General features: G+C 44.9%; 1 protein-coding gene and 1 long non-coding RNA gene across 2 annotated transcripts in view; one reads left to right on the top strand and one right to left on the bottom strand.

Annotated features, from left to right (window-relative positions):
• The window catches only part of LOC143283228 (uncharacterized), a 79,409-nt gene that overhangs the window by 8,029 nt on the left and 43,498 nt on the right, over positions 1 to 27,882 (bottom strand). Inside the window, exons 2-5 of the mRNA XM_076589403.1 lie at positions 7,965 to 9,539; positions 7,565 to 7,604; positions 6,238 to 6,293; positions 260 to 326 (exon numbers count right to left, since the gene is read on the bottom strand). Coding sequence (XP_076445518.1) covers positions 260 to 326; positions 6,238 to 6,293; positions 7,565 to 7,604; positions 7,965 to 9,365 — 1,564 coding nt within the window. The 5' untranslated portion in view covers positions 9,366 to 9,539. The remainder of the gene's footprint in view (positions 1 to 259; positions 327 to 6,237; positions 6,294 to 7,564; positions 7,605 to 7,964; positions 9,540 to 27,882) is intronic.
• LOC143283279 (uncharacterized) overlaps positions 11,830 to 27,882 on the top strand; it is a 36,855-nt gene continuing 20,802 nt past the window's right edge. Inside the window, exon 1 of the long non-coding RNA XR_013055383.1 lies at positions 11,830 to 11,953. This is a non-coding gene — a long non-coding RNA (uncharacterized LOC143283279). The remainder of the gene's footprint in view (positions 11,954 to 27,882) is intronic.

The following is a 27,882-nucleotide window of genomic DNA, read 5'->3' as shown; positions in this document are numbered from 1 at the left end:
TTCCCAGTTCTGCCATCTACAATCGATCAGATCATGCGTTGGTGAAGAGTTTGCAAAAATACATTATCTGAGCCCACATCTTCGAAATCCCACACATACCCAAACGAGAGAGAGTGAGACAGAGACAGAGACAGAGAGACAGAATGACACAGAGACAGAGACAGAGAGACGACTTGATGAGAAAAAAAGCGGTTTTTGCTTTTTCAATTACCATTTTGAAATAAACGTTAAACAACAAGAGAGAGTGTAAAAAACCCACCGTCCATGTTCTCTAGGTTCCGCAGCTGAAGACCCACGCGGTCTTCGTTCTCCTCTATGCGGCCGTCCTGCAATAAGATTCCTTTCTGCAAAAGTTTTCATTATGGTGGGGAAACAGATTCATTTCTTTAAATGTATAGATTAACCACCCAAAGAAAATAACATTTTAACAACAACAACAAAGAAGAAGAAGAAGAAATTCACGTGAATTATTTCTAATAATCACACTTTGACGACAGGACAAAGAAGGAAAAGAAAGGTAACAACATAATTATAACAATGATCTGAAACAGAATCATTCTAACTTTAACATTGTGTCCGTAAGCCATCACTGATTTAGATATCTAATTAAACCAAGGAGTTGGGGAAGTATTTAAGTTCATACGAAATAGAGAACAAAACAAGAGAAAAACAAGAGGCAGAAAGCTTTCATGGCGTGATTCGTTCTGAACAACACAGCCCAAAAATGTTAAGCAGCCCACATAGATGGGCATTTCAGTGTCTCATCACACACACACACACACACACACACACACACACATATATATATATATATAGAGAGAGAGAGAGAGAGAGAGAGAGACAGACAGACAGACAGACAGACAGACAGACAGACTTATTTATTCATCTGTCAGTTTGAAACTTTCCCTGTCTCTATCACCATTTTCCAACTTCGATAAAACGTAAAACAAAGTCGCCAAACGCATTTTCAGGCGGACTATGCACAAAAATCACTCCCGCCATGGACATGGACATTTCTTTTGCCAAAATCATGATCAGCAGAACCGACTCTTTCTCCCACTGAAAACGTTTCACGATGTCATCTTGTGTAATCTCCACCGACTCAAGTCCCTAGGATAGAGGGTCTGCAGACCCACTTTCGTTTCATTTTCGTGGAGATTCCCCGATTATTGTTGTTGGTTCTTTTTTTTAGCGAGAACCGCGTGCGCATGCGCGTCTCCATTTCCTGTTTTGTTTTGGTTTTTTCTCGACCACCAAAAGGTTAGAATTTTGTCGTGGAAATCACTGTCTTGACGAAAGGATTTTGAACAATTTCGGTGACCATTTTTGACTAGTTTACAAGGTAAAGTTGGTTTTACAATCACACCCATTTTTTTGCTTTAGTCTATGTTAACTTTGAGGTTGTTTCTTGTCACATCTCTGCCATTAAGTATCCGAACTGAATCATTTATAAACTATGCCGAAAAGTTGTCCGAACAATGGCAGAGCAAGCTCAGAAAAGCGAGCGACGGTGGAGCTACCCATGATGTCATATGACCTACTTTTCGCTCTTCAAGCCACGTAAGGTTCCCCACGAAAGCGGACTGCCTGTTCAAACCCACTGCCTTAAAGATAGATGGATAGCTCATTGGCCAGGAAAGCTAAAACCAACTGGACGCCATACTGAGACTCGTATCCAGCTGTTAGTCCGTTGAGAAGTCGTCTGCTAACCGGTGGTAGTTTCCGAACTATAACCATGTATCTTCGATGAAATCATGTTATGTTTGCCCCTACTACATGCCAATTGTTGTCTTGATTGATATCTGCTAATGGTTTATTTACCAAAGTTATTACAGAAAAACCATGCAGCACAAACTACCTGTAGAGGCACACAAGGGAATGTCAACTTAACAAACGCCGTGACCAAGCGAAAGCTTGCTGTGAAGCAGTCATTGTAGCCAGCTGAGCTGAGCGCTCGGCTACATATATGAAGTTACCGCTTCGCGCTATACTGACACGAGTAGCAAACTGGCTGATTGAAAACTTTCGCTGGCTTCAACTAGCAAAGGGCCTCAAAGAAGGCATCGGCTATCCACGTATTTTTAGATCAGTGATTCAAACCTCTCTTTATTCTATATCTTCATAACAAACGCTCCCAAAGTGGCTACTCTTTCTCGATTTTTTTAATTAAAAAACAACAACAACAACAAAACCGCACACCCACCTTCAAAGACTATGATTTTTTTTTCTCCTTTCATGATCGAACTGACCTATTTTAATACCGGAAGAGCTTCGTGAGATTCTCGTGATGACGTCATACGTTGAGAGAATAAAGACCCTAACTCTCTCTTTGACCAATCCATGCGTGTTTGTATGTGCAAGTGGATCTGTTGATTTCGTGGGTCGTTCGTGCACATTATGCAGTAAGTGATAAGACTTTTAATGCACAAATCATTTTCTGCCTCCTTCCTCACCTTTCAGTAAGCAATGAATGCCATGCGCATGCTGATAATGAATATGCATGAAGGACTACGCTTTTGTATTTTCCGGCAAAAGACCACTAGAACGAATGTCGACAGACACAATAACCTTTCCATGACTTGAGTAATATCTTCAAAATGTAATGACTTGTAATCACCGGTGAGATCTGTTTAAAACAATTTCCCGTGTATTCAAACTGATATCCCATTACTCGACAGAATTTCACTGCTCCTTGTTGATGTACGTATCAATGAAATTTCCATTGTTTATTGTTCCAGGGTTTTGAATTAGACGGGATGGTGGTGGTGGTGTGTCCATCGAGATCGATGATGACCATCGTTGTCATCCAGCTGGGGGATGGGGGGAGGGTGGTGGTGGGATGGGGGGGGAGGATGCTCATGAATCTATCTGTGAATGCGCAGATGGCTGAATAGTCCAATCTGCGCACGAAATGTTCGCTGACAGTTAGGGCAGACAAAGACAGGCATACCATTGTCAGGGAGCTTGTTTGCCCGTGACTTTCTGGCCTGCCTCTTGCGAACAGCTGCAGCAGTCCTGTTGGCCTCGCACAACTTGGCGCCTTTGTGCACAGCAGCGCGCCATTTGTCATGGTCCACTGCAGATTCCTCCCAGGAGTCAGGGTTGATATCAAACGCTTTCAGAGAGACTTTCAGAGTATCTCTGAAGCGCTTCTTCTGACCTCCGTGAGATCTCTTCCCTTGTTGCAGCTCGCCATAGAAGAGCCTTTTGGGCAGCCGATGGTCTGGCATGCGCGCCACGTGTCCAGCCCAGCGAAGCTGGGACTTCATCAGGATGGTGAAGATGCTGGGAAGGGTGGCTTTTGCGAGACCCTCTGTGTCTGGGGTCCTGTCTTGCCACTTGATGTTCAGTAGCTTCCTGAGGCATGTTGTGTGGAAGTGGTTCAGCTTCTTGGCATGTCGTTGGTACACTGTCCAAGTTTCGGAGGCGTACAGTTGTGTGGGGAGAACTACTGCTCTGTAGACCTTTAGCTTGGTCTCAAGACTAATGCCTCTTCTGTTCCAGACATTTGCATTGAGTCTACCAAAAGTTGCGCTTGCTCTTGCAATCCTGACGTTCACTTCATCGTCGATTGTCACATTTCGTGACAGTGTGCTGCCAAGGTATGTGAACCGCTCCACAGCACTGAGTCTCTGACCGTTGACTGTGATGTTGGGCTCAACGTAGGGTTTCCCTGGGGCTGGCTGATGGAGACGGGATAGCGAGTCGCCAAAGACAAAGACAGCGAGTCTATTAGGTACATCCAGTTCCCTTTGTGAATAAAAAAAAACCCCAACAACAACAAAAAACAAACGACAACAACAACAATAATTATATATATATATATATATATATATATATATATATATATATATATATATATATAATAGCAGCAACACCACACACATGTAAGCGCGCGCACACACGCACTTTTTACACATGAAGCGACTGAGACAGATTCGAACACTCCACTGTCGGCCGCCGTTCTTTCTCTGTCTCTGGACCTTGCTTTTGGAATGAACTTCCTCTTTCGTTTCGTCAGGTCTCTGCACTCTGCTCTTTCAGGTCTGGTTTAAAACCCCACCTATTCCCATGACTCCTTCTTTGTCTTCAGTTTCTAAAGTTTAGAGTTATGCATGCGTGCGAATGACTGGTATGGAAGCGCTTTGATTTGTCTCTGCACAAGATTCAGCGCTATATAAATACTGATTATTCTTCTTATCATTATTATTGAGTGAAAAAGAGACACATACACACGACAGGACACAAAACATACTGGAGCAAAGCAAAACCCAGACACGGGTAAGCACTCGTCGGACATTAACCCTTTGCCTGCTGCTGACATGTATGCTCGTCAGTGAAGCTCTGTGACATCACGTAGATAAGACAGAGCTTACAGGTCAGGATGTCAGTGAAGGTCTGTGACCTCACTACAGGTCAGGACGTCAGTGAAGGTCTGTGACATCACGTAGATGAGACAGGGCTTACAGGTCAGGATGTCAGAGGTCTGTGACATCACTACAGGTCAGGACGTCAGTGAAGGTCTGTGACATCACGTAGATGAGACAGAGCTTACAGGTCAAGATGTCAGTGAAGGTCTGTGACATCACTACAGGTCAGGACGTCATTGGAGGTCTGTGACATCATGTAGATGAGACAGAGCTTACAGGTCAGTATGTCAGTGGAGGTCTGTGACATCACGTAGATGAGACAGAGCTTACAGGTCAGTATGTCAGTGGAGGTCTGTGACATCACGTAGATGAGACAGAGCTTACAGGTCAGTATGTCAGTGGAGGTCTGTGACATCATGTAGATGAGACAGAGCTTACAGGTCAGTATGTCAGTGGAGGTCCTGTGACATCACGTAGATGAGACAGAGCTTACAGGTCAGTATGTCAGTGGAGGTCTGTGACATCATGTAGATGAGACAGAGCTTACAGGTCAGTATGTCAGTGGAGGTCTGTGACATCACGTAGATGAGACAGAGCTTACAGGTCAGTATGTCAGAGGAGGTCTGTGACATCACGTAGATGAGACAGAGCTTACAGGTCAGTATGTCAGTGGAGGTCTGTGACATCATGTAGATGAGACAGAGCTTACAGGTCAGTATGTCAGTGGAGGTCCTGTGACATCACGTAGATGAGACAGAGCTTACAGGTCAGTATGTCAGTGGAGGTCTGTGACATCATGTAGATGAGACAGAGCTTACAGGTCAGTATGTCAGTGGAGGTCTGTGACATCATGTAGATGAGACAGAGCTTACAGGTCAGTATGTCAGTGGAGGTCCTGTGACATCACGTAGATGAGACAGAGCTTACAGGTCAGTATGTCAGTGGAGGTCTGTGACATCATGTAGATGAGACAGAGCTTACAGGTCAGTATGTCAGTGGAGGTCCTGTGACATCACGTAGATGAGACAGAGCTTACAGGTCAGTATGTCAGTGGAGGTCTGTGACATCACGTAGATGAGACAGAGCTTACAGGTCAGTATGTCAGTGGAGGTCTGTGACATCACGTAGATGAGACAGAGCTTACAGGTCAGTATGTCAGTGGAGGTCTGTGACATCACGTAGATGAGACAGAGCTTACAGGTCAGTATGTCAGTGGAGGTCTGTGACATCATGTAGATGAGACAGAGCTTACAGGTCAGTATGTCAGTGGAGGTCCTGTGACATCACGTAGATGAGACAGAGCTTACAGGTCAGTATGTCAGTGGAGGTCTGTGACATCATGTAGATGAGACAGAGCTTACAGGTCAGTATGTCAGTGGAGGTCTGTGACATCACGTAGATGAGACAGAGCTTACAGGTCAGTATGTCAGTGGAGGTCCTGTGACATCACGTAGATGAGACAGAGCTTACAGGTCAGTGTGTCAGTGGAGGTCTGTGACATCACGTAGATGAGACAGAGCTTACAGGTCAGTATGTCAGTGGAGGTCTGTGACATCATGTAGATGAGACAGAGCTTACGGGGTGGGGTGGGGGGGTGGGGGGGTAAAGCATGACAAAAACACACAGATAAATAATTGTGCGTGAAAGGGTTTTTCTTTTTTCTGATTTCTCATCCACCCGAAACCGATAAGTTTGGTTTGGGCTTCAGTTGCTATTCAATATTTGCAAGTTGCACATCTGTTCTAATACGACAAGGCAGACTTTGAGCTTCTTTCTCGATGGGCATACATACATACATATATATACAAACATGCATACATACATACATACATGATGCAGAGACAGACAGACAGACAGGCAGGCTCACCTCGCCATCAATGAAGTTGATAGGTCCAACAGCATTGAACTCCTCTGCTTCAGCTTCTGGGAAAAGAAATGAGGTTGTACTGTGTGTTGCTGAACTGTCAGTGTTGTGTCACCTTATATATATATATATATATATATATATATATATATATATATATATATATATATATATATATATACATAATAAAAATCGTTTCAAATGATATTGTACAGCATTCTAATAGAATACTCGCACCGTCCTTGTAAACTGTAGCTTGAAATATGATTAATCAAAGCAGTGTACAAGAAACCCCTATTACCTCCGTTGCCCCCTCACCCTCTCCAACACACACACACACACACACACACACACACACACACACACACACACACACACACACACACACACACAAGCAAAAACGCCGAACGTTTTTCATACACAAAAAAGCCGAAGAAATACAAAAAAAAAAAAGGTTTGACAGAGACTGTTATCAACGCAGGAGAGACAGTAAATCAATTTTAAATGCGTTAAATAGGCAGCCACGCAATCAGTCTGTGCGTCAAAAGTATTTTGCTAAACGCAAGGTATACAACAGACTGGTAAAACAAAAGAAACGTTCATATTAAAAAAAAAAATCTCTTAATGAAAGAATTAAACGAGGCGCTCAGTAAAGATCCAAAGTCAGCATGGAAAAAATTAAAACTTTGCAGACACTTGGAGAACAGAACGAATGTAAACATCAATTAAATGTTTCAAAAAGATTTCTCATTTATTGGAAAAGACGTGGAAATAACACAACATATAAATGCATGTATCGTCAAACAAACAAAAATTGTTCAGTGGCTTTTTTTCATAAGAAATGTATTAACTAGCACTGGATCAGATCATGTTTGGGAGAATCAGTTCACTTTTAGTGTTAAAAGATTAAAGTACCCTATATCCAAGAAGCTTGAAAATGAATATGTAAAATTTTGGAAACAGAAACAAAACAGTTCATTTAAATTAGAATTTTACAAGAACGCTGTGATAAATTATAAAATTGAACGGTATTTAAAGAATACAGCAAATACACAACACAGGAAAGCACTGACTATGTTACGAATCAGCGCCCATGACTTAGTACAAATCGAACAGGGAACATTCAAAAATATACCGAAAGAACAAAGACTGTGTGATACCTGTAACAGTTTAGAAGACGAGTTTCACCTTTTAGACAATTGTGTAAAATACAGTACTTACTATTTCTAAAGCCAGATAGAATTTTTAGTGATAAGTTGGTTAGTTGTTTATCTATCTTTTTTCTTTCTGTCCCCCCCCCCCCCCCTACTTTTTGTTGTGGAGGGCTCACCTTCCAGATCGACGCCTTCTGCCGTGTCCTCGGTCCCGGTCTGCAAGTCGACATCGACGACACTCCCACCCGTACCCCCATCCTCATCATCTTCGGCCCTTTCCCCGCTCCGACTCCTGACATGAACGCCGGGGCTGAAATCCGGGTGGGGGTAAAAGGTGTGCGTACGTCTCCGGGCAGAGACAGGGGCAGGGGCAGGGGCAGAGACAGGGGCAGGGGCAGAGACAGGGGCAGAGACAGGGGCAGGGGTAGAGACAGGAGCAGAGACAGGGGCAGGGGCAGGGGTAGAGACAGGGGCAGGGGTAGAGACAGAGACAGGGACAGGGGTAGAGACAGGGGCAGGGGCAGAGACAGGGGCAGAGACAGGGGCAGGGGCAGAGACAGGGGCAGGGGTAGAGACAGGAGCAGGGGCAGGAGCAGAGACAGGGGTAGGGGTAGAGACAGGGGCAGAGACAGGGGCAGGGGCAGAGACAGGGTCGGGGGCAGGGGCAGGAGCAGAGACAGGGGTAGGGGTAGAGACAGGGGCAGAGACAGGGGCAGGGGCAGAGACAGGGTCGGCGGCAGGGGCAGGAGCAGAGACAGGGGTAGGGGTAGAGACAGGGGTAGAGACAGGGGCAGAGACAGGAGCAGGGGCAGAGACAGGAGCAGGGGCAGAGACAGGGGCAGAGACAGGGGCAGGGGTAGAGACAGGGTCGGGGGCAGGAGCAGAGGCAGGGGCAGAGACAACGGCAGAGACAAAGACCAGGACAGTGAGAACGGCAGAGACAACGGCAGAGACAAAGACCAGGACAGTGACAACGGCAGAGACAACGGCAGAGACAAAGACCAGGACAGTGATAACGGCAGAGACAACGGCAGAGACAAAGACCAGGGCAGTGACAACGGCAGAGACCACGGCAGAGACAAAGACCAGGACAGTGAGAACGGCAGAGACAACGGCAGAGACAAAGACTAGGACAGAGACAAGGACAGAGATAACGGCAAAGACCAGGACGGAGACAAGAGCAGAGATAAAGACACAGACAAGGGCACAGACAAGGACAGAGGCAGAGTCAGGGGCAGGGGTAGAGACAGGAGCAGGGGTAGAGGTAGGAGCAGGGGTAGAGACAGGAGCAGGGGTAGAGACAGGAGCAGGGGTAGAGGCAGGAGCAGGGGTAGAGACAGGAGCAGGGGTAGAGGCAGGAGCAGGGGTAGAGGCAGGAGCAGGGGTAGAGGCAGGGGTAGAGGCAGGAGCAGGGGCAGGGATAGAGACAGGAGCAGGGGTAGAGACAGGGTCGGGGGCAGGGGCAGGGGCAGAGACAGGGGCATGGGTAGAGACAGGGTCAGGGGCAGAGACAGAGGCAGAGACAGCAGCTTCCCCTCCTTCAAGTGAACGCTGCACGTGCAGCCCCTCTTGTCTATTCACGGATCGTTCCTCAGAACTTTCCTGTAGCACGAGAGAAGCGCGAGGCGCTCCGTTTCCATGGACGTCGTCCATCGGGGCAACCTTTTCGCTCAAAAGTGCACCGTTCTCGCCGCGCTTATCGTTCACTTTGCCGTCCTTGATATCATTCACATGATTATCAAGATGCGCTCTTCTTTCCTCGCGTTCATCGTTCAATGAAGCTTGATCCTTGCTGAGCAAATGCCCAGTAATCGTTGTCCCACACGGCATCCCCATGTTCTCGGCATCATTGCAGGAGTCTCGGTCTTCGTTCGGCTTTCGACGAGGCGGTGCCGCCGCTTCATCCTCGCGGTAGTTTTCGAGGCTTGCACGATCTGATTCGTGCACCTTGGGTTCTTTTCCGCGGTCCTCTGCCATCGTGAGGATGCTTCAAGTTCCAGATCAGGTAAGCCTTGGTCGTGTCCAGTGAACTGTTCAGTGCTCAGAGCAGAAAGACGGGCGGTGATTGCACAGACAGGTCGGTGAGATATAACGCGGTGGAGATGGAAGTATCTTCTCTATGGCACAGCTTTCGGGTTATGTCTTTGGAATCTGTGAAGAAAATATATGATTTCAAGTTTTGTTATAGGGAAAAAAAAGGAAAATAATAAAAGTTGCATTCCCATGCGGAGCAACACACACACACACACACACAAAGTGACACCAGCACAAACACAGACAGACTGACACATACAGACAGACACGCACGCACGCACGTACTCTCTCTCTCTGTCTCTCTCCCTCTCTCTCTGTCTCTCTTTATCTGCCTCTCTCTTTCTCTGTCTCTCTCTCTCTAATGAACAACACTTTTAATTATTCCTTTGACCCTTACAATGAGAGTATTAAGTAGCAGCACTGGTCTGCAATTCTTTCATTAAAATGAAATGTAAGTAGCAGTCAATACACATGAAATCGGTGTTCAAAACAGAAAGAAACGATTACATCATCTTGCAATCTTTTCTGATATATCTCCTGTCCACTTTCGAGAACTCTCTCCTCTCTGCTTTCAACAAATTGCAAAAATCAAAAGTGATTTCGGATTCAATCGGATTTCCCTGTCTGCAATTACACCCATATCACAGTTCTGACAAATAAATGATCAGCATGGAACATTGTGGCATCTATCAGTCTCGATGGGTGATCTGTGATGGCTACACCTGTCTTGAATTAAGGATATCTGACTATCATCAGTGTTAATTCGAAATCATAGGCTGCATTTTTTTCTCTTCCAAAGTATACTTTAATAAACATTAATTCATTTCGATTTTCCGAAGTGTAATGCTACACACGAATGTTTTTTGGGTTTTTTTTTATAATCCCCGTCTGACTTAAAGACATAACTTTTTTTTATGAAAATTGCTGCAAATCACACACACACACACACACACACACACACACACACACACATATATATATATACACCCCTCCACCCCCAACACGCACCGACTCACACACACGGAAGCACGTGAAAAACTCACGCAACTGAACATTGGAAACCACCCACCCACCCACCAACGACGCCTTTCAGAACAGAAAACCCATCGCAGCGACACGCACTGAGGCACACGAATGCACGGACACCCACCAACACCCCACCACACACACACACAAACACACACACACACACACTCGGCAAACAGCCTCTCCGCAACAAAACATGCACCCAAAACCAGATCACACCAAGATTAAACAAAAATAAATAAATAAATAAAACACACACACACACACACACACACACACACACACGAAAGGTAGAGGGTGATGAATTTCATGTCAGATTCTCAGAAACCCGCTCACACACACATTAGTCATATTAGTTAGAATAACGATGAACGAAACGTGTCAACTTTTCATTTTGTTCCCTCACTTGTGTGTGTGTGTGTGTGTGTGTGTGTTGTGTGTGTGTGTGTGTGTGTGTGTTGTGTTGTGTGCGTGTGTTGTGTGTGTGTGTGTGTGTTGTGTGTGTGTGTGTGTGTGTGTGTCTGTGTTGTGTGAGTGTGTGTGTGTGTGTGTGTGTGTCTGCGTGTGTGTGTATGAGTGTCTGTGTTGTGTGTGTGTGTGTGTGTGTGTGTGTCTGTGTTGTATGTGTGTGTATGTGTTGTATGTGTGTGTGTGTGTGTGTTTTGTGTGTGTGTTGCATGCGTACGTGTGTGTTGTATGTGTGTGCGTACGTGCGTGTGTGAGGGGGGAGGGAGGGGGGATGTGTGTGTGGGTGTATCATATTGTCAGAAACAGTCGAGGACAGGACAGGCGAAAACACACAACACAACACAGCACACACACACATGCACACACATTCCAAACACACACACACACACACACACACACAATCTATTCAAACCTGACAACTGACTCCACTCAAACCGGACACAATTGACTCCACTGTCGTGTGTGTGTGTGTGTGTGTGTGTGTGTGGAATGTGTGTGCATGTGTGTGTTGAATGTGTGTGTGTGTGTGTGTGTTCAATGTGAGTGTGTGTGTGTGTGTGTGTGGGGGGGGGGGGGGTCAGGGGGGGGGGGGAAGGCGCGCGGGGCGGGGGGGTGTTTTGAATGTGTGTGTGTGTGTGTGTGTGTGTGTGTGTGTGTGTGTGTCTGTCTGTCTGTCTGTGTGCGAGTGCATGCGTGCGTATACACACACACACAGAGACACACACATATATATATGTGTGTGTGTGTGTGTGTGTGTGTGTGTGTGCGTGTGTGTGTATGTGTGTCTGTGTGTGCGTGTGTGTGCGTGTGTGTGTGTGTGTGTGTGTGTGTGTCTATCTGCTTGTGTGCACGCGTCAGTGTGTGATTGCATCAGAAAACAGCCGGGGACATGAAATGCGAACACAGCGTTTCTCAGAAACTCCCCTGTTCCGGTTGTGAGGGAAGGCCAACTCACAGTTTGAAAGGCAGTAACTCAGTTCGTTCTGCTCTGCCCTAAAGTATGGATTATAATACCTGCAGGTGCGGCAACTAGTCGTGTAAGTACGTAATTCACACATATATACAACTATAACAGAAACCACGACGAAACTGATCTATGAGATGCGAATGGGTGTTGTGATTTCGGAGACATTATTGTTATTATTATTGCCAGTCCTTGCTGTCACTACTGCTAACATAACTGCTGCTGCTGCTGTTGTTGGTGTTGCTGCGGCTGCGGCTGCTAAAATCAAGTGTCAATGATCCGTTATATTTTTGTCTCTATTTTCCTGTCCCTGAGGTATTGCCTTTTTTTATACACCAAAAATACAAAAAAATAGGTGGCTTTTTTTTTTCCAAGCATGGTGGTTGTTTTTTTGCAATGTATGCTGATATACTTTTCTATACTTTTTTTTGTTGTTGTTGTTGTAAAGGGAGTATTATTCTAAGTGTGCATTTGCTCTTGTTATTGTCATAACCCTCCCAGTATCTATCTAATTAGTTTTCTGCAGTGGCAGTGTTATTAGGAAGGTTATTCCACAAGTTAGTAAGACTGTCAGTAAAAAAAAAATGCGAGAAAAAGCAACAACTGAGATTTGGTTAAAGATTTTGTCAGCCTCAGTGGATGTACGTTTGTGTGTATGTTGTCATTTAGTCGAACAGATTCTGAGAAATGCTTTGGTTGTGATATCCGTGCGTAATCTTATTACTCTTGTTTAACTATCAGTAATCCGTGTGTGGGGGTGGGGGTGGGGGGGGGGTGCGGGTGTGTGCTGCCGGATTATCTGGTTGCGGTTTTGGGCAATTCATCTTTATTCTTATCTTATCTGTCTATTATAATCAATGTGCAGTATAGTAGGCTATGTTTATAATTATATTCAAATAATGTTTCTTAATTCTTTCTGTTTTTACATTAAGAATACTAGTTATTACCTGCAGTGTGTGGATGTATGTATGAAACGGTGTATGTGATATTTTTTACATCTGTATCTGCGTAATATTCGTAAAAGCTGTTGTTGACTTTTACAGTTATGGTCCCCAGGTTGTTTACTTGTCTAAGTTGCGATGATGCACCTGGCCAAATTTCTCCAGTTGGAGATAATAAAGGTATTCCTATCTTATCTTATCTTATCTTATATAACCACATGATCTCCGATACTCGGGACGCGGAAGCTTCAGATTACTCAGTCTCTCTTCGAAGTTCAAATTACTTGATCATTATGTTTGCTATGTGAATCTTCTGTGCACATTTTCTATTAAGTTTGTATGTTTTCCAAGGAATAGGGACCATACCTCGTTGCCATGTCCCAGGATTGCTCAAACCATTGACGGAAACATTTCTTCTGTATGTTTGAACTGGATAAAATGGCTGATCATGCCTGCTATTCTAGCTTTCTTACCCCAGATGTCTTCAGTAATTTTGTACAATATAACTGTCCTGCAATCAGACTCTCCAAAGCAGGTCGAAAATCAGGCGGAGTGATTTTACTTGTCCGAAATGAATTGCACCAGTTGGTGAAGAAAATCGACCATGACAATGAAAACTGTATCGCGCTGAGACTATCCAAAGAATTATTTAAGACTCTAACAGATGTGATTCTAATTTGTGTTTATGCAGCACCCTCACAGTCCCTTTTGTATATTTCGTCACGTTTTGAAAATTGTATTTCTGCTTTTGAATCATGTATGCTACATGTGACAGAAAAAAATAGGAGATATTCCATTTATTATTTGCGGAGATCTTAATGCCCGCACTGGAAATACGCAAATCTGTCATGTAAATGATGTTGAGTATTTTATAACATCACACCGTGAATCAAACCATTTGGATATGACCACGAGGGATTCACAAGATAAAGAACAAAATTACTTTGGAAAACTATTCCTTGAACTGGGTTCACAATTTGATTTATGTACTGTAAACGGCACAACCGAGAGAGACAGGACAGGTAAACTTACTTTCATTTCTAAACACGGCTGCAGTGTAATAGACTATTTTGCAGTCTCCAGATCTATTCGTTATTTAGTACACGACATGTTTGTAGACGAAAGAATAGATTCTCAGCACATGCCTATAGTTTTGATATTGTTGTGTAATAATCCTGGAAAGGAATCTCGAGAGAACAGTTATTCTATAGAAAAAATAGTTTGGAATCATGACTACTGTAGTATGTTTGAAGGCAGTCTCATGCAACCAGACTTTGCAACCGCTTTGGAAGAAGCTAGAGAACAATTAAATACAAGTGTAAATGCTTCGATAAATCTATTCAATAATGCATTGAAACAGGCGTCAAGATGTATGACAAAATGACTCAAATATGGCAATAGGGAACAAAAACAACCGTGGTCTGACAGGGAATGCAGGGAAACAAAACGAGATGTGAAACAACTACTTAGGATCCTGAGACAGGAACGATCGAAAGAAAATATAAATCAATACACAGAGCTTAAGAACTACTATAATGTTTTGATAAAATCAAAATCAGGTCTGTATAAATCTGACTTTAGAAATAAGCTAATGAATGCTACAAAAGACCCTAAACTATTTTGGTCGACCCTGAAAAATGTCAGACATAAATCAAAGAACAGATTAGGAAATATTTCAAAAGACGAGTGGCAAAGGCATTTTGTTAATGTTTTCGAAGCAGCGCTAGAGCCACAAACAACAGTTCATACTGACAACATTTATTACCATGACGAAACTCAAGAGCTAATTGATTTGAACTCTGATATAACGCGGGGAGAAATTCTTGATTCAATTAATCATCTTAAACGCAGCAAGGCTGGCGGTCCAGACGGCGTCATTCCAGAGATATTCATACATTCAGCTGCTTGGATATTACCATATTTAGAAAATCTGTTCAATTTTGTTTTGTCATCAGGACAATATCCAGATTCATGGACACAAGCAATCATACAACCACTTCATTAGCGCGGCAACTCTAATGACCCTACCAATTACAGAGGAATATCCCTCTTAAATATATGTAGCATTGAAGATAATGATATCATTGGGGAAGAACAAGCGAGGTTCAGAAAAGATCGTAGCACTATCGATCATGTTTTTACTTTATTTGCTGTTGTCCAGAAACATCTAACATGTAACAAAAAAAAACTATATAGCATTTATTGACTTTCCCAAAGCCTTTGATTTAATTTCCCATGCAAAATTGTGGCCAATTTTGATTGAAAATAGAGTATGTGGCAGAATGTTAAAGGCCATCCAAAATATGTACAAAGTGGTAAAAGCATGTGTAACATGTGGCAATGGTGCAGGCTTCACAGATTTCTTTTTCTGTCAGAAAGGTTTTTAACAAGGTGAAATTACAAGTCCACTACTGTTTTCAATGCTTATAAATGAATTATTACTTAACATAATTAACAATGGCAGAGATGATGTACAACTCCATCCTGACATTATTGAATTGTTTATCATTCTGTTTGCAGATGATGTTGCCTTATTGTAGTACACATTGAGAGGTCTTCAGCATCAGTTAGACTTACTGAGAAAAAATGCTGAAACTCTTGATCTATCAGTTAATTTAGATAAATCTAGTATAATTGTATTCAGAAATGGGGGTTACATTTCAAACCACGAAAAATGGTTTTATAATGGGGTTGTGCTGAAAACTGTTAACTCATACAAATATTTAGGTATTTGGTTAACTACTCGTTTAAGTTTCTCGCTCACTATCAAAGAAAAGACCTCAAAGGCAAAATTAGGTATAGTTGAAATATTCATAACCTTGTGGAAATTAGGGGATGTTACTCCTGTCATCTTTTTCACCATGTTTGATTCACAAATTCATTCATTCATTTTGCCCATCGCTCCTGGTGGAGCATAGGCCATCGACGACCCCTCGCCATCGCACTCTGTTCTGGGCTGTTCTGGCCATTCCAGTCCAGTTGGTCCCTTGCTGCCTCAGCTCTGCCTCGGTATCTCGCCTTCAGCTGTTGCGAGGCCGGCCTCTCTTCCTCTTTCCCTGCGGGTTCCAGGTCAGGGCTTGGCGTGTGATGCTGGACACTGGCTTCCTGAGGGTGTGTCCGATTCAGCCTCACTTCCTCCGTAGTATCTGTTTGGCCACAGGTTCCTGTCCCGCTCGCTCCCACAGATCTTCGCTTCGGATCTTCTCCTGCCATCAGATCTTGTAGATGCGCCTCAGACAGGTGTTGAAGAATGTCTGAATCTTCTGCTGCATTGTCTGTGTTGTCCGCCATGTCTCGCATCCATAGAGCAGAAGTGACTTCACATTGGAGTTGAAGATGCGGAGTTTGGTTTTCATACTGATTGCTCCAGATGCTCAGAACCTTGTGGAAATTAGGGGATGTTACTCCTGGCATCTTTTTCACCATGTTTGATTCCCAAAAAAAAACACCTATTATATGGATCTGAAATGTGGGGAACCTTAGATACATTCCATTCCGAAAAAGCCCACACATTCGCTCTGAAAAAAATATTAAACGTTGCACCTAGAACACCAAATGATAAGGTTTATGGTGAAACTGGAAGAGTACCATTACATATAGACGCGAAAACAAATGCCATCCGATACTGGCTGCACCTTTCAAGAATGACAGATGAAACGAAAGGTTGCCTAAGAAAGCCTACATTATGCTTGTAAATCTAGACAATAACAATAAGAAATGCTGGGTATCAGATATTCGCAACTTACTTGCCATGTACGGATTTGGTTATGTATGGCAAAACGAAGGTGTACAAAATGTAACCTGGTTTTTACGTGTCTTCAAAGAGCGATTAACCGACTGTTGGAAACAAGCATGGTGTAGTAGGATCCAGGAACACGAGCGATATTCTGTAAATAGAAAACTTAAATGTGATTTTTCATTAGAACCGTATTTCGAGTACATTCAGAATAAGGCATTAAGGGACATCTACATCAGATTCAGATTAGGCATTACTGATATAAGAATCCATAAATTTCGCTATTCCACAAACCTTCCTGTGGACTTACGTTGCCCTTTATGCAAACGACATATTGATGATGAATATCGCTTTCTGTTCAGCTGTCATTCAAATGAAGCAATAACATCAAAATACCTTCCTCTGAAATTTGCGCAAAGATCCAAATAAACAGCAGCTGACAATTCTTAACGACCGTAAATATATGACAGATGTTGCTCAATACATTTATCACAGTTTGAAATTTAGATCAACCCAGTTTTCAGTAGTTTTATGGTAGTTTTCAGTAGTATGGGCATGGCGGCATTTCCACTTTAATACACTCTTCATGTCATCTTCCTTGTACTAACCAAGACATGGTTTAGGGCTAATTATCAAACACAAGTGAAGCTTTCAGTAATCACATGCAGAGATACCAATCTCTAAAGACAAAAAGGAGCATGTGACAAAATCACCAACACAAAATGACTGACTGACAGTAACCATCATTAAATTTTATTTTATTCATGACAGAGCTTTCATTTCCTCTTTCTCTTAGTTTTTACCTGTTTGCAGTGATTCCAAAATTGTGAACTTTACTGAAACAGGTGAGGGGATCTTGGGGACTGCATTAGGAGAGCAAAGCTGGTTATGTGTTATATCCATAAACAGAGAGAGAGAGAGAGAATCTCTGAGTGCATGCACACACACACGTGTGTGTGTGTGTGCGTGCGTGCGTGCGTGCGTGTATGTGTATGTGTGTGTGTGTGTGTGTGAAAGAGGGGCGAGTGTGTATGCCTGAGAGAGAGACAGAGAGAGTATATGCTTTGTATTTTGTTTTCAATGCAGCTCTGTGTGTGTGTGTGTGTGTGTGCGCGCGCGCGCGCGCGCGCGAGTATGAGACATAATGTGTGTGTAAGTCCATGTGTAAGTGCATGTGTATTCTTTTCAATATAACTCTGTGTGAGTGAGTGTGTGCGCGCGCATGTGTGTGTATGTGCGCACGCATGCGAGCGCGTGTGTGTACATGTGAGAGAGAGAGAGAGTGTGCGTGTGTGTGTGTGTTTGTCTGCGCGTATATGTGTATGTCACGGTTTCCAATTCAGCTCCACGAAGAGAGAAAGTGAAATGTACCGGGCCATCCAAATTAGAGGCAGAGGTCGCAAGTGCATTTGAAGAAAACTATATTTCATGCATGCATGGAAATGAATATCTGGATCCAGATCTAAATATCACTGCTGCCATGTCAGTGCACTGCCTTGTCATCGGCTGAAGAAGTCTGGCTTAATTAACGCTGTTTGCAACAAAGTTTGTATTATGTTGCACTGTGGTGCTACAAAGTAATTGTTGCTAAATGTGTGATCGAGATCCAGCACACAGTTGTGTATATGTGCGTTGGGGTATTGTTTTAAATGTAGGTCTGTGTGTGTGTGTGTGTGTGTGTGTGTGCGCGCGCGCGCACGTGCGTAGGCGCGTTTGTGTGTGTATGTGTGCACGCGCGCGTGTATATATATGTGTTCGCGAGTCTGTGTATTGTATGTAAGCATGGTATATTGTGTTTGCACATCTCCCAGTGTGCGTTTGTCTGTGTGTCGATCTGTGTATGCATGGTGTGTGTGTGTGTGTGTGTGTGTGTGTGTGTATGCGCGCGCGTGTGTGCGTAGGCGCGTGTATGTGTGTGTGTTCACGCATATATATATATATATATATATATATATATATATATATATGCGCGCGCATCTGTGTTGTGTATGTAAGCATGGTAAAATGTATTTGCACGTCTCCCAGTGTGCGTTATTCTGTGTGTCGATCTGCGTATGCGTGGTGTGTGTGTGTGTGTGTGTGTGTGTGTGTGGTGCATGCGTGCGTGTATGTGCGCGCGCATCTATGTAAGCATAGATAAACTGTTTGCACATCTCCAAGTGTGCGTTTGTCTGTGTGTCGATCTGTGTATGCGTGGTGTGTCTGTGTGTATGCGCACGTGTGTGCGTAGGCGCGTTTGTGTGTATGTGTGTGTATGTGTGTGTGTGTGTGTGTGTGTGTGTGTGTTTCAGGTTTCGCGGTCGGCAAAATCGTAGTTTTTTCTTTACTCGGCCGTAGTGCCGTAGTCAGGGGGCTTGAATCGTAGAAACTACGGACGAATCGTAGTACTAGGCAGGTCTGTGACAGAGTCAAAAACAAAATAAAATATATAAAATAAGAAAAATAAAATAATAAATAAATACTAAAAATATATATATATATATTTATAAGGCGCAAAATCTTGATGAAATCAACTCGAAAAAAAAATTAAAAGAAAAAATAGACAACAATGATAATAAATAGATAAATAGATGATGACAAATAAATGACTTCAGAGTGTTTACTATATAACCTTAGAATAAGCAGAACTAAACGCACAAAGCACACACACTGCTGCACAAAGAAGCACAAAATCAAACAGATCTATGCAACACAATTTCCTACTAAGCATACTGAAGCAACACACACAGCCCTAGTTAAACACACCCTACAGTATGCAGCACCTACTAAGCAGCACACACTAAGCAGCACACCTGGAACATACACACAAAACCAAAACCCAGGTCACATGCAATCTCAAAAACATCCTGGACATCACTGACATGAAATGCCAATACCAAATCTCAGCAACTTTCAGCACATGTCCAACAGCATGCACTCCTCTCACACACAGGTTATATGTGTGGTAAAACAAGCATCATTCAGCTTACCTGCCACCAACACTGGCATATAATACTGTGCACACCACACACATGCGGGACCGGCAACTCTCTGTGCTTATCAAGTCCTGTAGATACCATACAATAATGGTGTGTTTCCGTTTGACCAAACAACTCCCCACTTTGTCACCACAAACCCCTCTGTTCACAGCGGCTAACCACCAAGACATGCGCACGCAGCAGCAATGGGACCGGAGGGGGAAGTGGGGGTAGGGGGGGGTGGGGGGGGGGGGTCAGCGTGTCGTCTGCTCACAGCGCGGAAAGTAGAATTGCGGAAGACTTGAGTGGAGAGGGAGGTGGGATGAAGGTGGAGGGGGGAAGAGAGCTATGTAGCGACCCAGCCTCAAAGAATATACTACATAGTGTACACTGAATGCAATGATTGGTTTGATGAAGACTGAACTGGTGTGAAAGAACGAGAAAAAACAAACCCGAAGTTAAAAGGTTGCTTAAGAGCTTACAAAGATTTAAAACAGAAAAGGACAGGAAAGAAAACAGAGAAGAAAAATGAGAAATGTGTGCTTCATCTCGAAAAGAATATCAAAAATTAAGAAAAAAATAAAGGAACAAATGTTTGGAGAAAGTAGCTTCAGGCTTAATTAAATGACTCCAAGACATTCTGGACAATATTCAGATCCGTAAGAAGAGAAAATTATCAATTCGTCAATTGGCAAAGTCACTTCTTCAGTTAGTGTTTTCAACGAATCTGTGAACAACGTAGCACAAGTAGACGATAGTCGAGGATGAAGATAATTTCAATGTTTTACAGCCTATATTTTCCGAGCTAATACTTTGTCAAATAATAATACAAATTCAAAATAACACAGAGAAGTGCAAGAAAACGTACTAAATACACTGTAAAGGTGATAAAGTGACTCTCACTTTTCTTGATAACGTACACACAACCACATAAACCAACATGAGAATTAACTTCTTTTTTTCACACAGACGAAGAAAACGAACAAAAAGCCTCGGCTTAGCTTTGAGTCAGTGCTTCGTAGCATGAACTGAAGACTGGGATCACTGTAATTTGCCAGAAGAGCACACACACACACACACACACACACACACACACACACACAGAGTTTCAGTAGCTCAAGAAGGCGTCACTGCGTTCGGACAAAACCATATACACTACACCACATCTGCCAAGCAGATGCACACACACACACACACACACAGAGAGAGAGAGAGAGAGAGAGATGAGCAGTGGATATACAATGATCTGTCTGGATGACCGACGTCAAACCTCCCTTCCGAGCGCTCAGTCCAAACTGTCGGAGCGAGCAGGCGACCAACTCAGTTAATATTAATGAGCGAGCTATTGAGTCGTGGCTGGCTGCACAGCGTGTTGCAGTTTTGTGCGTGAAACACGCACTGCCACTGCAACTGTCTCGCTCTCTCTCGCTCCTCCCTCCCCCCGCTCCCCCCCCCTTCCCTCTCTCTCTCTCTCTCCTCCCTCCCCCCGCTCCACCCCCCCCTTCCCTCTCTCTCTCTCTCTCTCTCGCTCCTCCCTCCCCCCGCCCCCCCCTTCCCTCTCTCTCTCTCTCTCTCTCATCTACACCCGACAGTGTTCCCCACCTCATCTCCTCAGTCTCTCACCTCTCTCATTGTTTTACTGCCACTTTCTCTCTCCCTCCACCCCCCATCTCTCTCTCTCTCTCTCTCGCTCCTCCCTCCCCCCGCCCCCCCCCCCCTTCCCTCTCTCTCTCTCTCTCTCTCTCATCTACACCCGACAGTGTTCCCCACCTCATCTCCTCAGTCTCTCACCTCTCTCATTGTTTTACTGCCACTTTCTCTCTCCCTCCACCCCCCATCTCTCTCTCTCTCTCTCTCGCTCCTCCCTCCCCCCGCTCCCCCCCCCTTCCCTCTCTCTCTCTCTCTCTCTCTCTCTCTCTCATCTACACCCGACAGTGTTCCCCACCTCATCTCCTCAGTCTCTCACCTCTCTCATTGTTTTACTGCCACTTTCTCTCTCCCTCCACCCCCCATCTCTCTCTCTCTCTCTCTCTCGCTCCTCCCTCCCCCCGCTCCCCCCCCCCTTCCCTCTCTCTCTCTCTCTCTCTCTCTCTCGCTCCTCCCTCCCCCCGCTCCCCCCCTTCCCTCTCTCTCTCTCTCTCCCTCTCTCTCTCATCTACACCCGACAGTGTTCCCCACCTCATCTCCTCAGTCTCTCACCTCTCTCATTGTTTTACTGCCACTTTCTCTCTCCCTCCACCCCCCATCTCTCTCTCTCTCTCTCTCTCTCTCTCTCTCTCTTCGCTTATGATATGTTACTACAGCAGCATGAAGAAGGAAAGAAAAACTGGATAGACAATGTAAAAAATGTTTTAGTTAAAAATGGGTTTGGGATTGTATGGATTAGCCAAGGAGTAGGGAGTGATGTCGCATTTATTTCGGAATTTAAGGATCGCCTTATCAACATATACAAGCAAAACTGGCATTCAGACATGGAAGAAAATCCAAGATATAATTGGTATTTTTCATTCAAAAATATTTTCCAGTCGGAAAAATATATTTCTATAATTACAAATAAATGGCAACGGTGTCTCCTTTCTCGATTTCGATCCAGGACCTTAGGGCTTAATGCAAATAGAGTATGGTATATTCAAAACAGTGAAAGTGATAGTGTATGTCAGTTGTGTCATCAGGATTTAGAAAATGAGGATCATTTTGTTTTCCATTGTAAGGAATACAGTGTTATTAGAAATGATTATTCATTCTTTACACATCCGTTTCCATTAAGACATGATCTAGTAGCTATCCTTTCATCAGATAATGAAGACATCCTATTTTCACTCGCCAAATATATTGTAGAAGCATACAACATTCGAAGGAAAAGATTAACTGAATGATCGTTTTAACATGATAGAAACATAATGCAGAATAAAATATAAGATCCATAACTCAATTTAGATTGGTAAATAACCAAAAAAGGCTCGGCTGCAAAGTTGGATGGTCATATGTTCGAATTAATTACTTAGTATTATGCATGAGTAATAGGGAATATGTTGTATTAATGTTGTGGGTGTGAATGTATGAGTGTTTATGTGTTTATGAATATGTACTTATTTGCTTGTTATTTCCCCTTATTTTTCGTTTTACTTTTTTTTTTTTTTTCGTCTACTAAAATAAGCTGAATAATCCCCCGTGGCACTAGAGCTGTAAAACGCTATTTGCCAATAAAAAAATTTGTCTTGTCTTGTCTCTTCCCTATTCCTGATAAAGGCAATGTAGGGAGGAGCTGTTTGCATGATAAAAGTTGTAAGTTGCAAGAATAGACAGTCTAATGCATGGTTTGACCATGAATGTGATCAGAAAAGAAAATTAGTGAAAGGAAAGCTGAGGAAATATAGACGAACAGATAAACAAGTAGATAAGAAGTCTTATGTCACAGAAAGGAAGAAGTATAAACGTTTGCTAAACAAAAAGAAAAAACGAATGTAACTATATTTTTTAAAAAAGACTGTCTAAACTAAAGCAAAATTTCAAGAACTGAAAAGAATTTTGGCAAACAATAAGAACAGTCACACGTAAATCGGTAATTTATAATCAGATAACAAGCGAACAGTGGTATCAGCATTTCTCAAAGGTGTTCAGTAACTTGGATGACAACCGCGAGGATGACATTCCTGATGACAATGACCAAGCTAACGAAAACTCAGAGCCTATATTTGATAATGATGTATCAGGAGGAGGTTATAGACAGTATCAAAAACCTTAAAGCGGGTAAAAGTGCTGGTTGTGATAAAGTCGTCAGTGAGATGCTAAAGTATGCTAGCGATGATGTCATTGACTCCCTTGTTCAACTTTTTAACCGGTTGTTCAAATATGGAATATTCCCAAAGGAATGGTCTAAATCAATAACCGTGTCAATCCATAAGAAAGGGGACCCAAATATACCTGACAGCTATCGTGGAATAGCTTTGACCAGCGTTATAAGCAAAGCGCATACATACATTCTAAACAAAAGATTAACAGCTTGGGCAGAAAGAGAGGAAAAGATAGTCGAAGAGCAAGCAGGTTTCAGGGCGGGCTACAGCTCAGTAGATCACATATTTACATTGTATGGACTTGTACAGAAATATTTACAGAATAATAGTAAGCTTTACACTGCCTTTGTGGACTTTAGAAAGGCCTTTGATTCGGTGGACAGAAATATATTATGGGACGTTTTAAGAAAATCAGGTGTCACGGCTCGTGACGGTTTCTATGCATGTGTTCATGTGCAACTCTCTTTTCCATCCCTTCTCCCCCTTTCTCTCCCTCCCTCTCCTCTCTCTCTCTCTCTCCCTTCTCCCCCTCTTTCCATCCCTCTCCTTCACCCCCCCTCTGTCCCCCTTCATGCTTTTACACGTGCATATCTGAGGATATGTGTATGTCATGTCCCTTCTCCTGAACGTTTTGTGAACTCTGAGTGAGTTCAGAAGTCTATATGGTGGAGAGAGAAAGATTTCTCTGGGTTTTTGATTCCAAGCTCTGTCAAGAGACGGATCACCGTTCCAGCGAGGGAGCTGTTGGGTGTCGTCCTACAGAAGTAGTGGGGTGTGTTCGTTGTCACCTCCTTCTTTCTGTGTGTGTGTGTGGGTCTGTGTTTCACCCTGGGCAGCGGTGTGCCCATTTACCTGGTGACAGGTGAGGGACTCGGTGTTTGTCTGCGTAATATTAATGTAGTGATGTGAATTGTGATATTGGTTGACATTTAAGTGAGGTCACATGCGGGCAGATGGAGCTCGACAGCCCGGGAAGGCAGTCCATCTAAGACAAGGAAAAGTCTGAAGTAAAACCCATGAAGTGCTAAGGAATGCAGGACAGTCTCGACATGCATTGACCCTGGGTCCATGGCCATGTCCCGACTTTCAGTAGCCGCGCCCCCGTGCCTCCGAGGAAGGTTTTTGAGCCAGAGGCTAGGACAAGGACAGTCTGATATAAAACCTACGACCTGAGGACCTCACTGTCACCGTCCCAGCTTGCTAGGCTATGGCAGATGAACCACGGGTGTAAAGGGTGGGGCCAGTACTGCGCACACTGCACTCCACCTAAAAATTCCATTGCGCAGGCTTGAAGGACACGTCCACGTCCGCGCCACCAACTATTCCAAGCCCTGTAGCGATGGGAAAGGGGCGAAAACGGCAGGTGGAAGATGTCACTGGAAGCCGCAGTTCCAATCCTGCATGCAGGCGGTTCAGGATATTGGTCGCCTGATTGTTGACCCGGAGGTGACAGCATCACTCGGCAGCACCCTGAACGACCAAGCAGCCTTTTCTAGGGACAGCACTGCTTGCTCCACACGGAGAGGGGCCTAGAAAAGGTGGTCCAAACAAATGCTCATCTCCATACCCTCCAGTTGGCTAGCCGCGGTCAACGGGCATCTCCAAACGCGGTCGAACAACAATAGAGAAGAAAAGGCCGGCACCTGCCTCACAATTAGGTGCAAAAGGACTACAGGTAGCATGCTGGAACATCCGAACCATGCGTGACTCTGCAGACAGCAACCACCCAGAAAGACGTTCCGCTCTAGTCGCACACGAACTTCAGAGACTGAACATTGACATTGCTGCCGTCAGCGAAGTCCGCTTTGCAGGGAAAGGCAGCCTCCAGGAACACGGCGCTGGGTACACCCTCTACTGGTCAGGCAAGCCAGAGACCGAGAGACGCCTTTATGGCGTAGGCTTTATGGTCAGGAGCACCATTGCCTCCAAGCTTGAAAACCTGCCAACAGGACACTCAGACCGAATTATGTCCATGCGCCTCCCACTACGGAACAAACAGCATGCCACTCTGTTCAGCGTGTACGCTCCAACCCTCCAAGCGGACCCCACAGAAAAGGTCAAGTTTTACACTGATCTGCGCAACCTCGTTCAGAACACCCCTGCTGACGACAAGGTCATCATCCTTGGCGACTTCAATGCCAGAGTTTGCCAAGATTCAGAAGCCTGGAAAGGAGTCCTTGGCAAGCATGGCGTTGGTAATTGCAACGACAATGGGCGCCTTCTTCTCGAGTTCTGTGCAGAGCAGCAGTTTACCATCACCAACACCATTTTCCAGCAGAAGGACAGCCTGAAGACAACGTGGATGCATCCTCGGTCCAAACATTGGCACCTCATTGATTACATCCTGATGCGCCAGAGAGACGTACGAGACGTCCTACACACCCGAGTGATGCCCAGCGCGGAGTGTCATACTGACCACCGCCTCGTCCGCAGCAAGCTCAGGCTCCACTTCAAGCCCAAACCAAAGAAAGGAGGAGCTCCTAGGAAGAAATTCCAGGTCGGCAACTTTCAGTCAGCTGAAGTGAAAGCTGAATTCCAGGCGAAGCTTCAGGACAAACTTGAAGACCCCAGTTGCCCCACAGACCCCTCTCCAGAAGCACTATGGGCACAGCTGAAATCAGCCATCCTGCAGTCCTCTGAAGAAGTCCTAGGGTTCTCGTCGAAAAAGAACAAGGACTGGTTTGACGAAAACAACCAGGAGATCCAAGAATTGCTGGCGAAGAAGAGATCAGCCCACCAGGCTCACCTTGCACAACCGTCTTGTCCGGTGAAGAAAGCAACCTTCCGGCTCATATGCAGCAACCTCCAGCGCAAGCTTCGTGAGATTCAAAATGGGTGGTGGACCAACCTGGCAGAGAGGGCTCAGCTTTGTGCAGACACTGGTGACTACCGGGGCTTATACGAAGCCTTGAAGGCGGTGTACGGTCCCTCATACCAGGTCCAGAGTCCTTTGCGCAGCGCAGACGGCCAGGCGCTCTTCACAGACAAGACGTCGATCCTGAACAGGTGGTCGGAACATTTCCAGGCCCTCTTCAGCGCCAACCGCACGGTTCAAGACTCGGCAATTCTCCGCATCCCACAACAGCCAGTGAAATTACAACTGGACGAGCTACCAACCCTAGAAGAGACTGTCAAGGCCATTGAACAGCTGAAATGTGGCAAGGCAGCAGGGGTTGACGGAATTCCGCCGGAGGCGTGGAAGAATGGAGGCCCAGCACTACACTCCAAACTCCACAACCTCTTTGTCTGCTGCTGGGAGCAAGGCAAACTACCACAGGACCTCCGTGACGCAGTCATCATCACCCTGTATAAAAACAAGGGAGAAAAGTCGGACTGCTCCAACTACAGGGGGATAACTCTGCTCTCCATCGCAGGCAAGATCCTCGCCAGAGTCCTCCTAAATCGGCTGGTGCCTACTATCGCCGAAGAACATCTCCCAGAGAGTTAGTGTGGCTTTAGAGCCAACAGAGGCACCACTGACATGGTCTTCGTTCTCAGACAGCTACAAGAAAAATGTCGGGAACAGAACAAAGGACTGTATGCGACATTCGTCGATCTCACGAAAGCTTTCGACACCGTGAGCAGAAAAGGTCTGTGGGAGATCATGAAACGTCTAGGATGCCCCCCAAAATTCCTCAGCATGGTCATCCAACTACATGAGGAACAGCGTGGACAGGTCAGACACAGCAACGACCTTTCGGAGCCCTTCCCAATTGGAAATGGAGTGAAACAAGGTTGTGTCCTCGCGCCGACCCTCTTCACGATCTTCTTCAGCATGATGCTCCAACAGGCCACTGAAGATCTTGGCGACGACGACGGTATCTTCATCAGATACCGCACTGATGGCAGCCTATTCAACCTGAGGCGGCTACAGGCCCACACCAAGACACTGGAGCAACTCATCAGAGAGCTTCTGTTTGCCGACGATGCTGCCCTTGTCGCCCATACAGAAGCGGCCCTGCAGCGTATAACGTCCTGCTTCGCAGAGGCTGCGCAGCTCTTCGGCCTAGAAGTCAGTCTGAAAAAGACGGAAGTTCTCCACCAGCCTGCCCCACAGGAAGAATTCCACGCTCCTCACATCAACATCGGTGAGACAGAGCTGAAGTCGGTCCACCAGTTCAGCTACCTAGGCTGCACCATCTCGTCTGACGCCAAGATCGACAAGGAGATCGACAACAGACTTGCAAAGGCAAACAGCGCATTCGGCAGGCTGTACAAGAGAGTGTGGAACAACAAACACCTGAAGAAAGACACAAAGATCAGCGTGTACAGAGCTGTTGTACTGCCCACCTTGTTGTATGGCTCCGAAACCTGGGTCACCTACCGGCACCACATACGACTGCTTGATCGCTTCCACCAGCGCTGCCTTCGCACCATCCTCAGCATCCACTGGAGTGACTACATCACAAATGTCGAGGTCCTGGAGCAGGCAAAGACTATCAGCATCGAGGCAGTGCTGCTAAAGACCCAGCTACGTTGGGCAGGGCACGTGTCCAGGATGGAGGACCACCGCCTGCCCAAGATCGCGCTGTATGGCGAACTGTCCACTGGCCACCGTGACAGAGGAGCACCCA

Source organism: Babylonia areolata, chromosome 6 (genome assembly GCF_041734735.1).
Source record: "Babylonia areolata isolate BAREFJ2019XMU chromosome 6, ASM4173473v1, whole genome shotgun sequence".
Classification (NCBI taxonomy): domain Eukaryota; kingdom Metazoa; phylum Mollusca; class Gastropoda; order Neogastropoda; family Buccinidae; genus Babylonia; species Babylonia areolata.
Note: the sequence above shows the minus strand (reverse complement) of the source record. Positions and strands in the feature narration are given on the sequence as shown.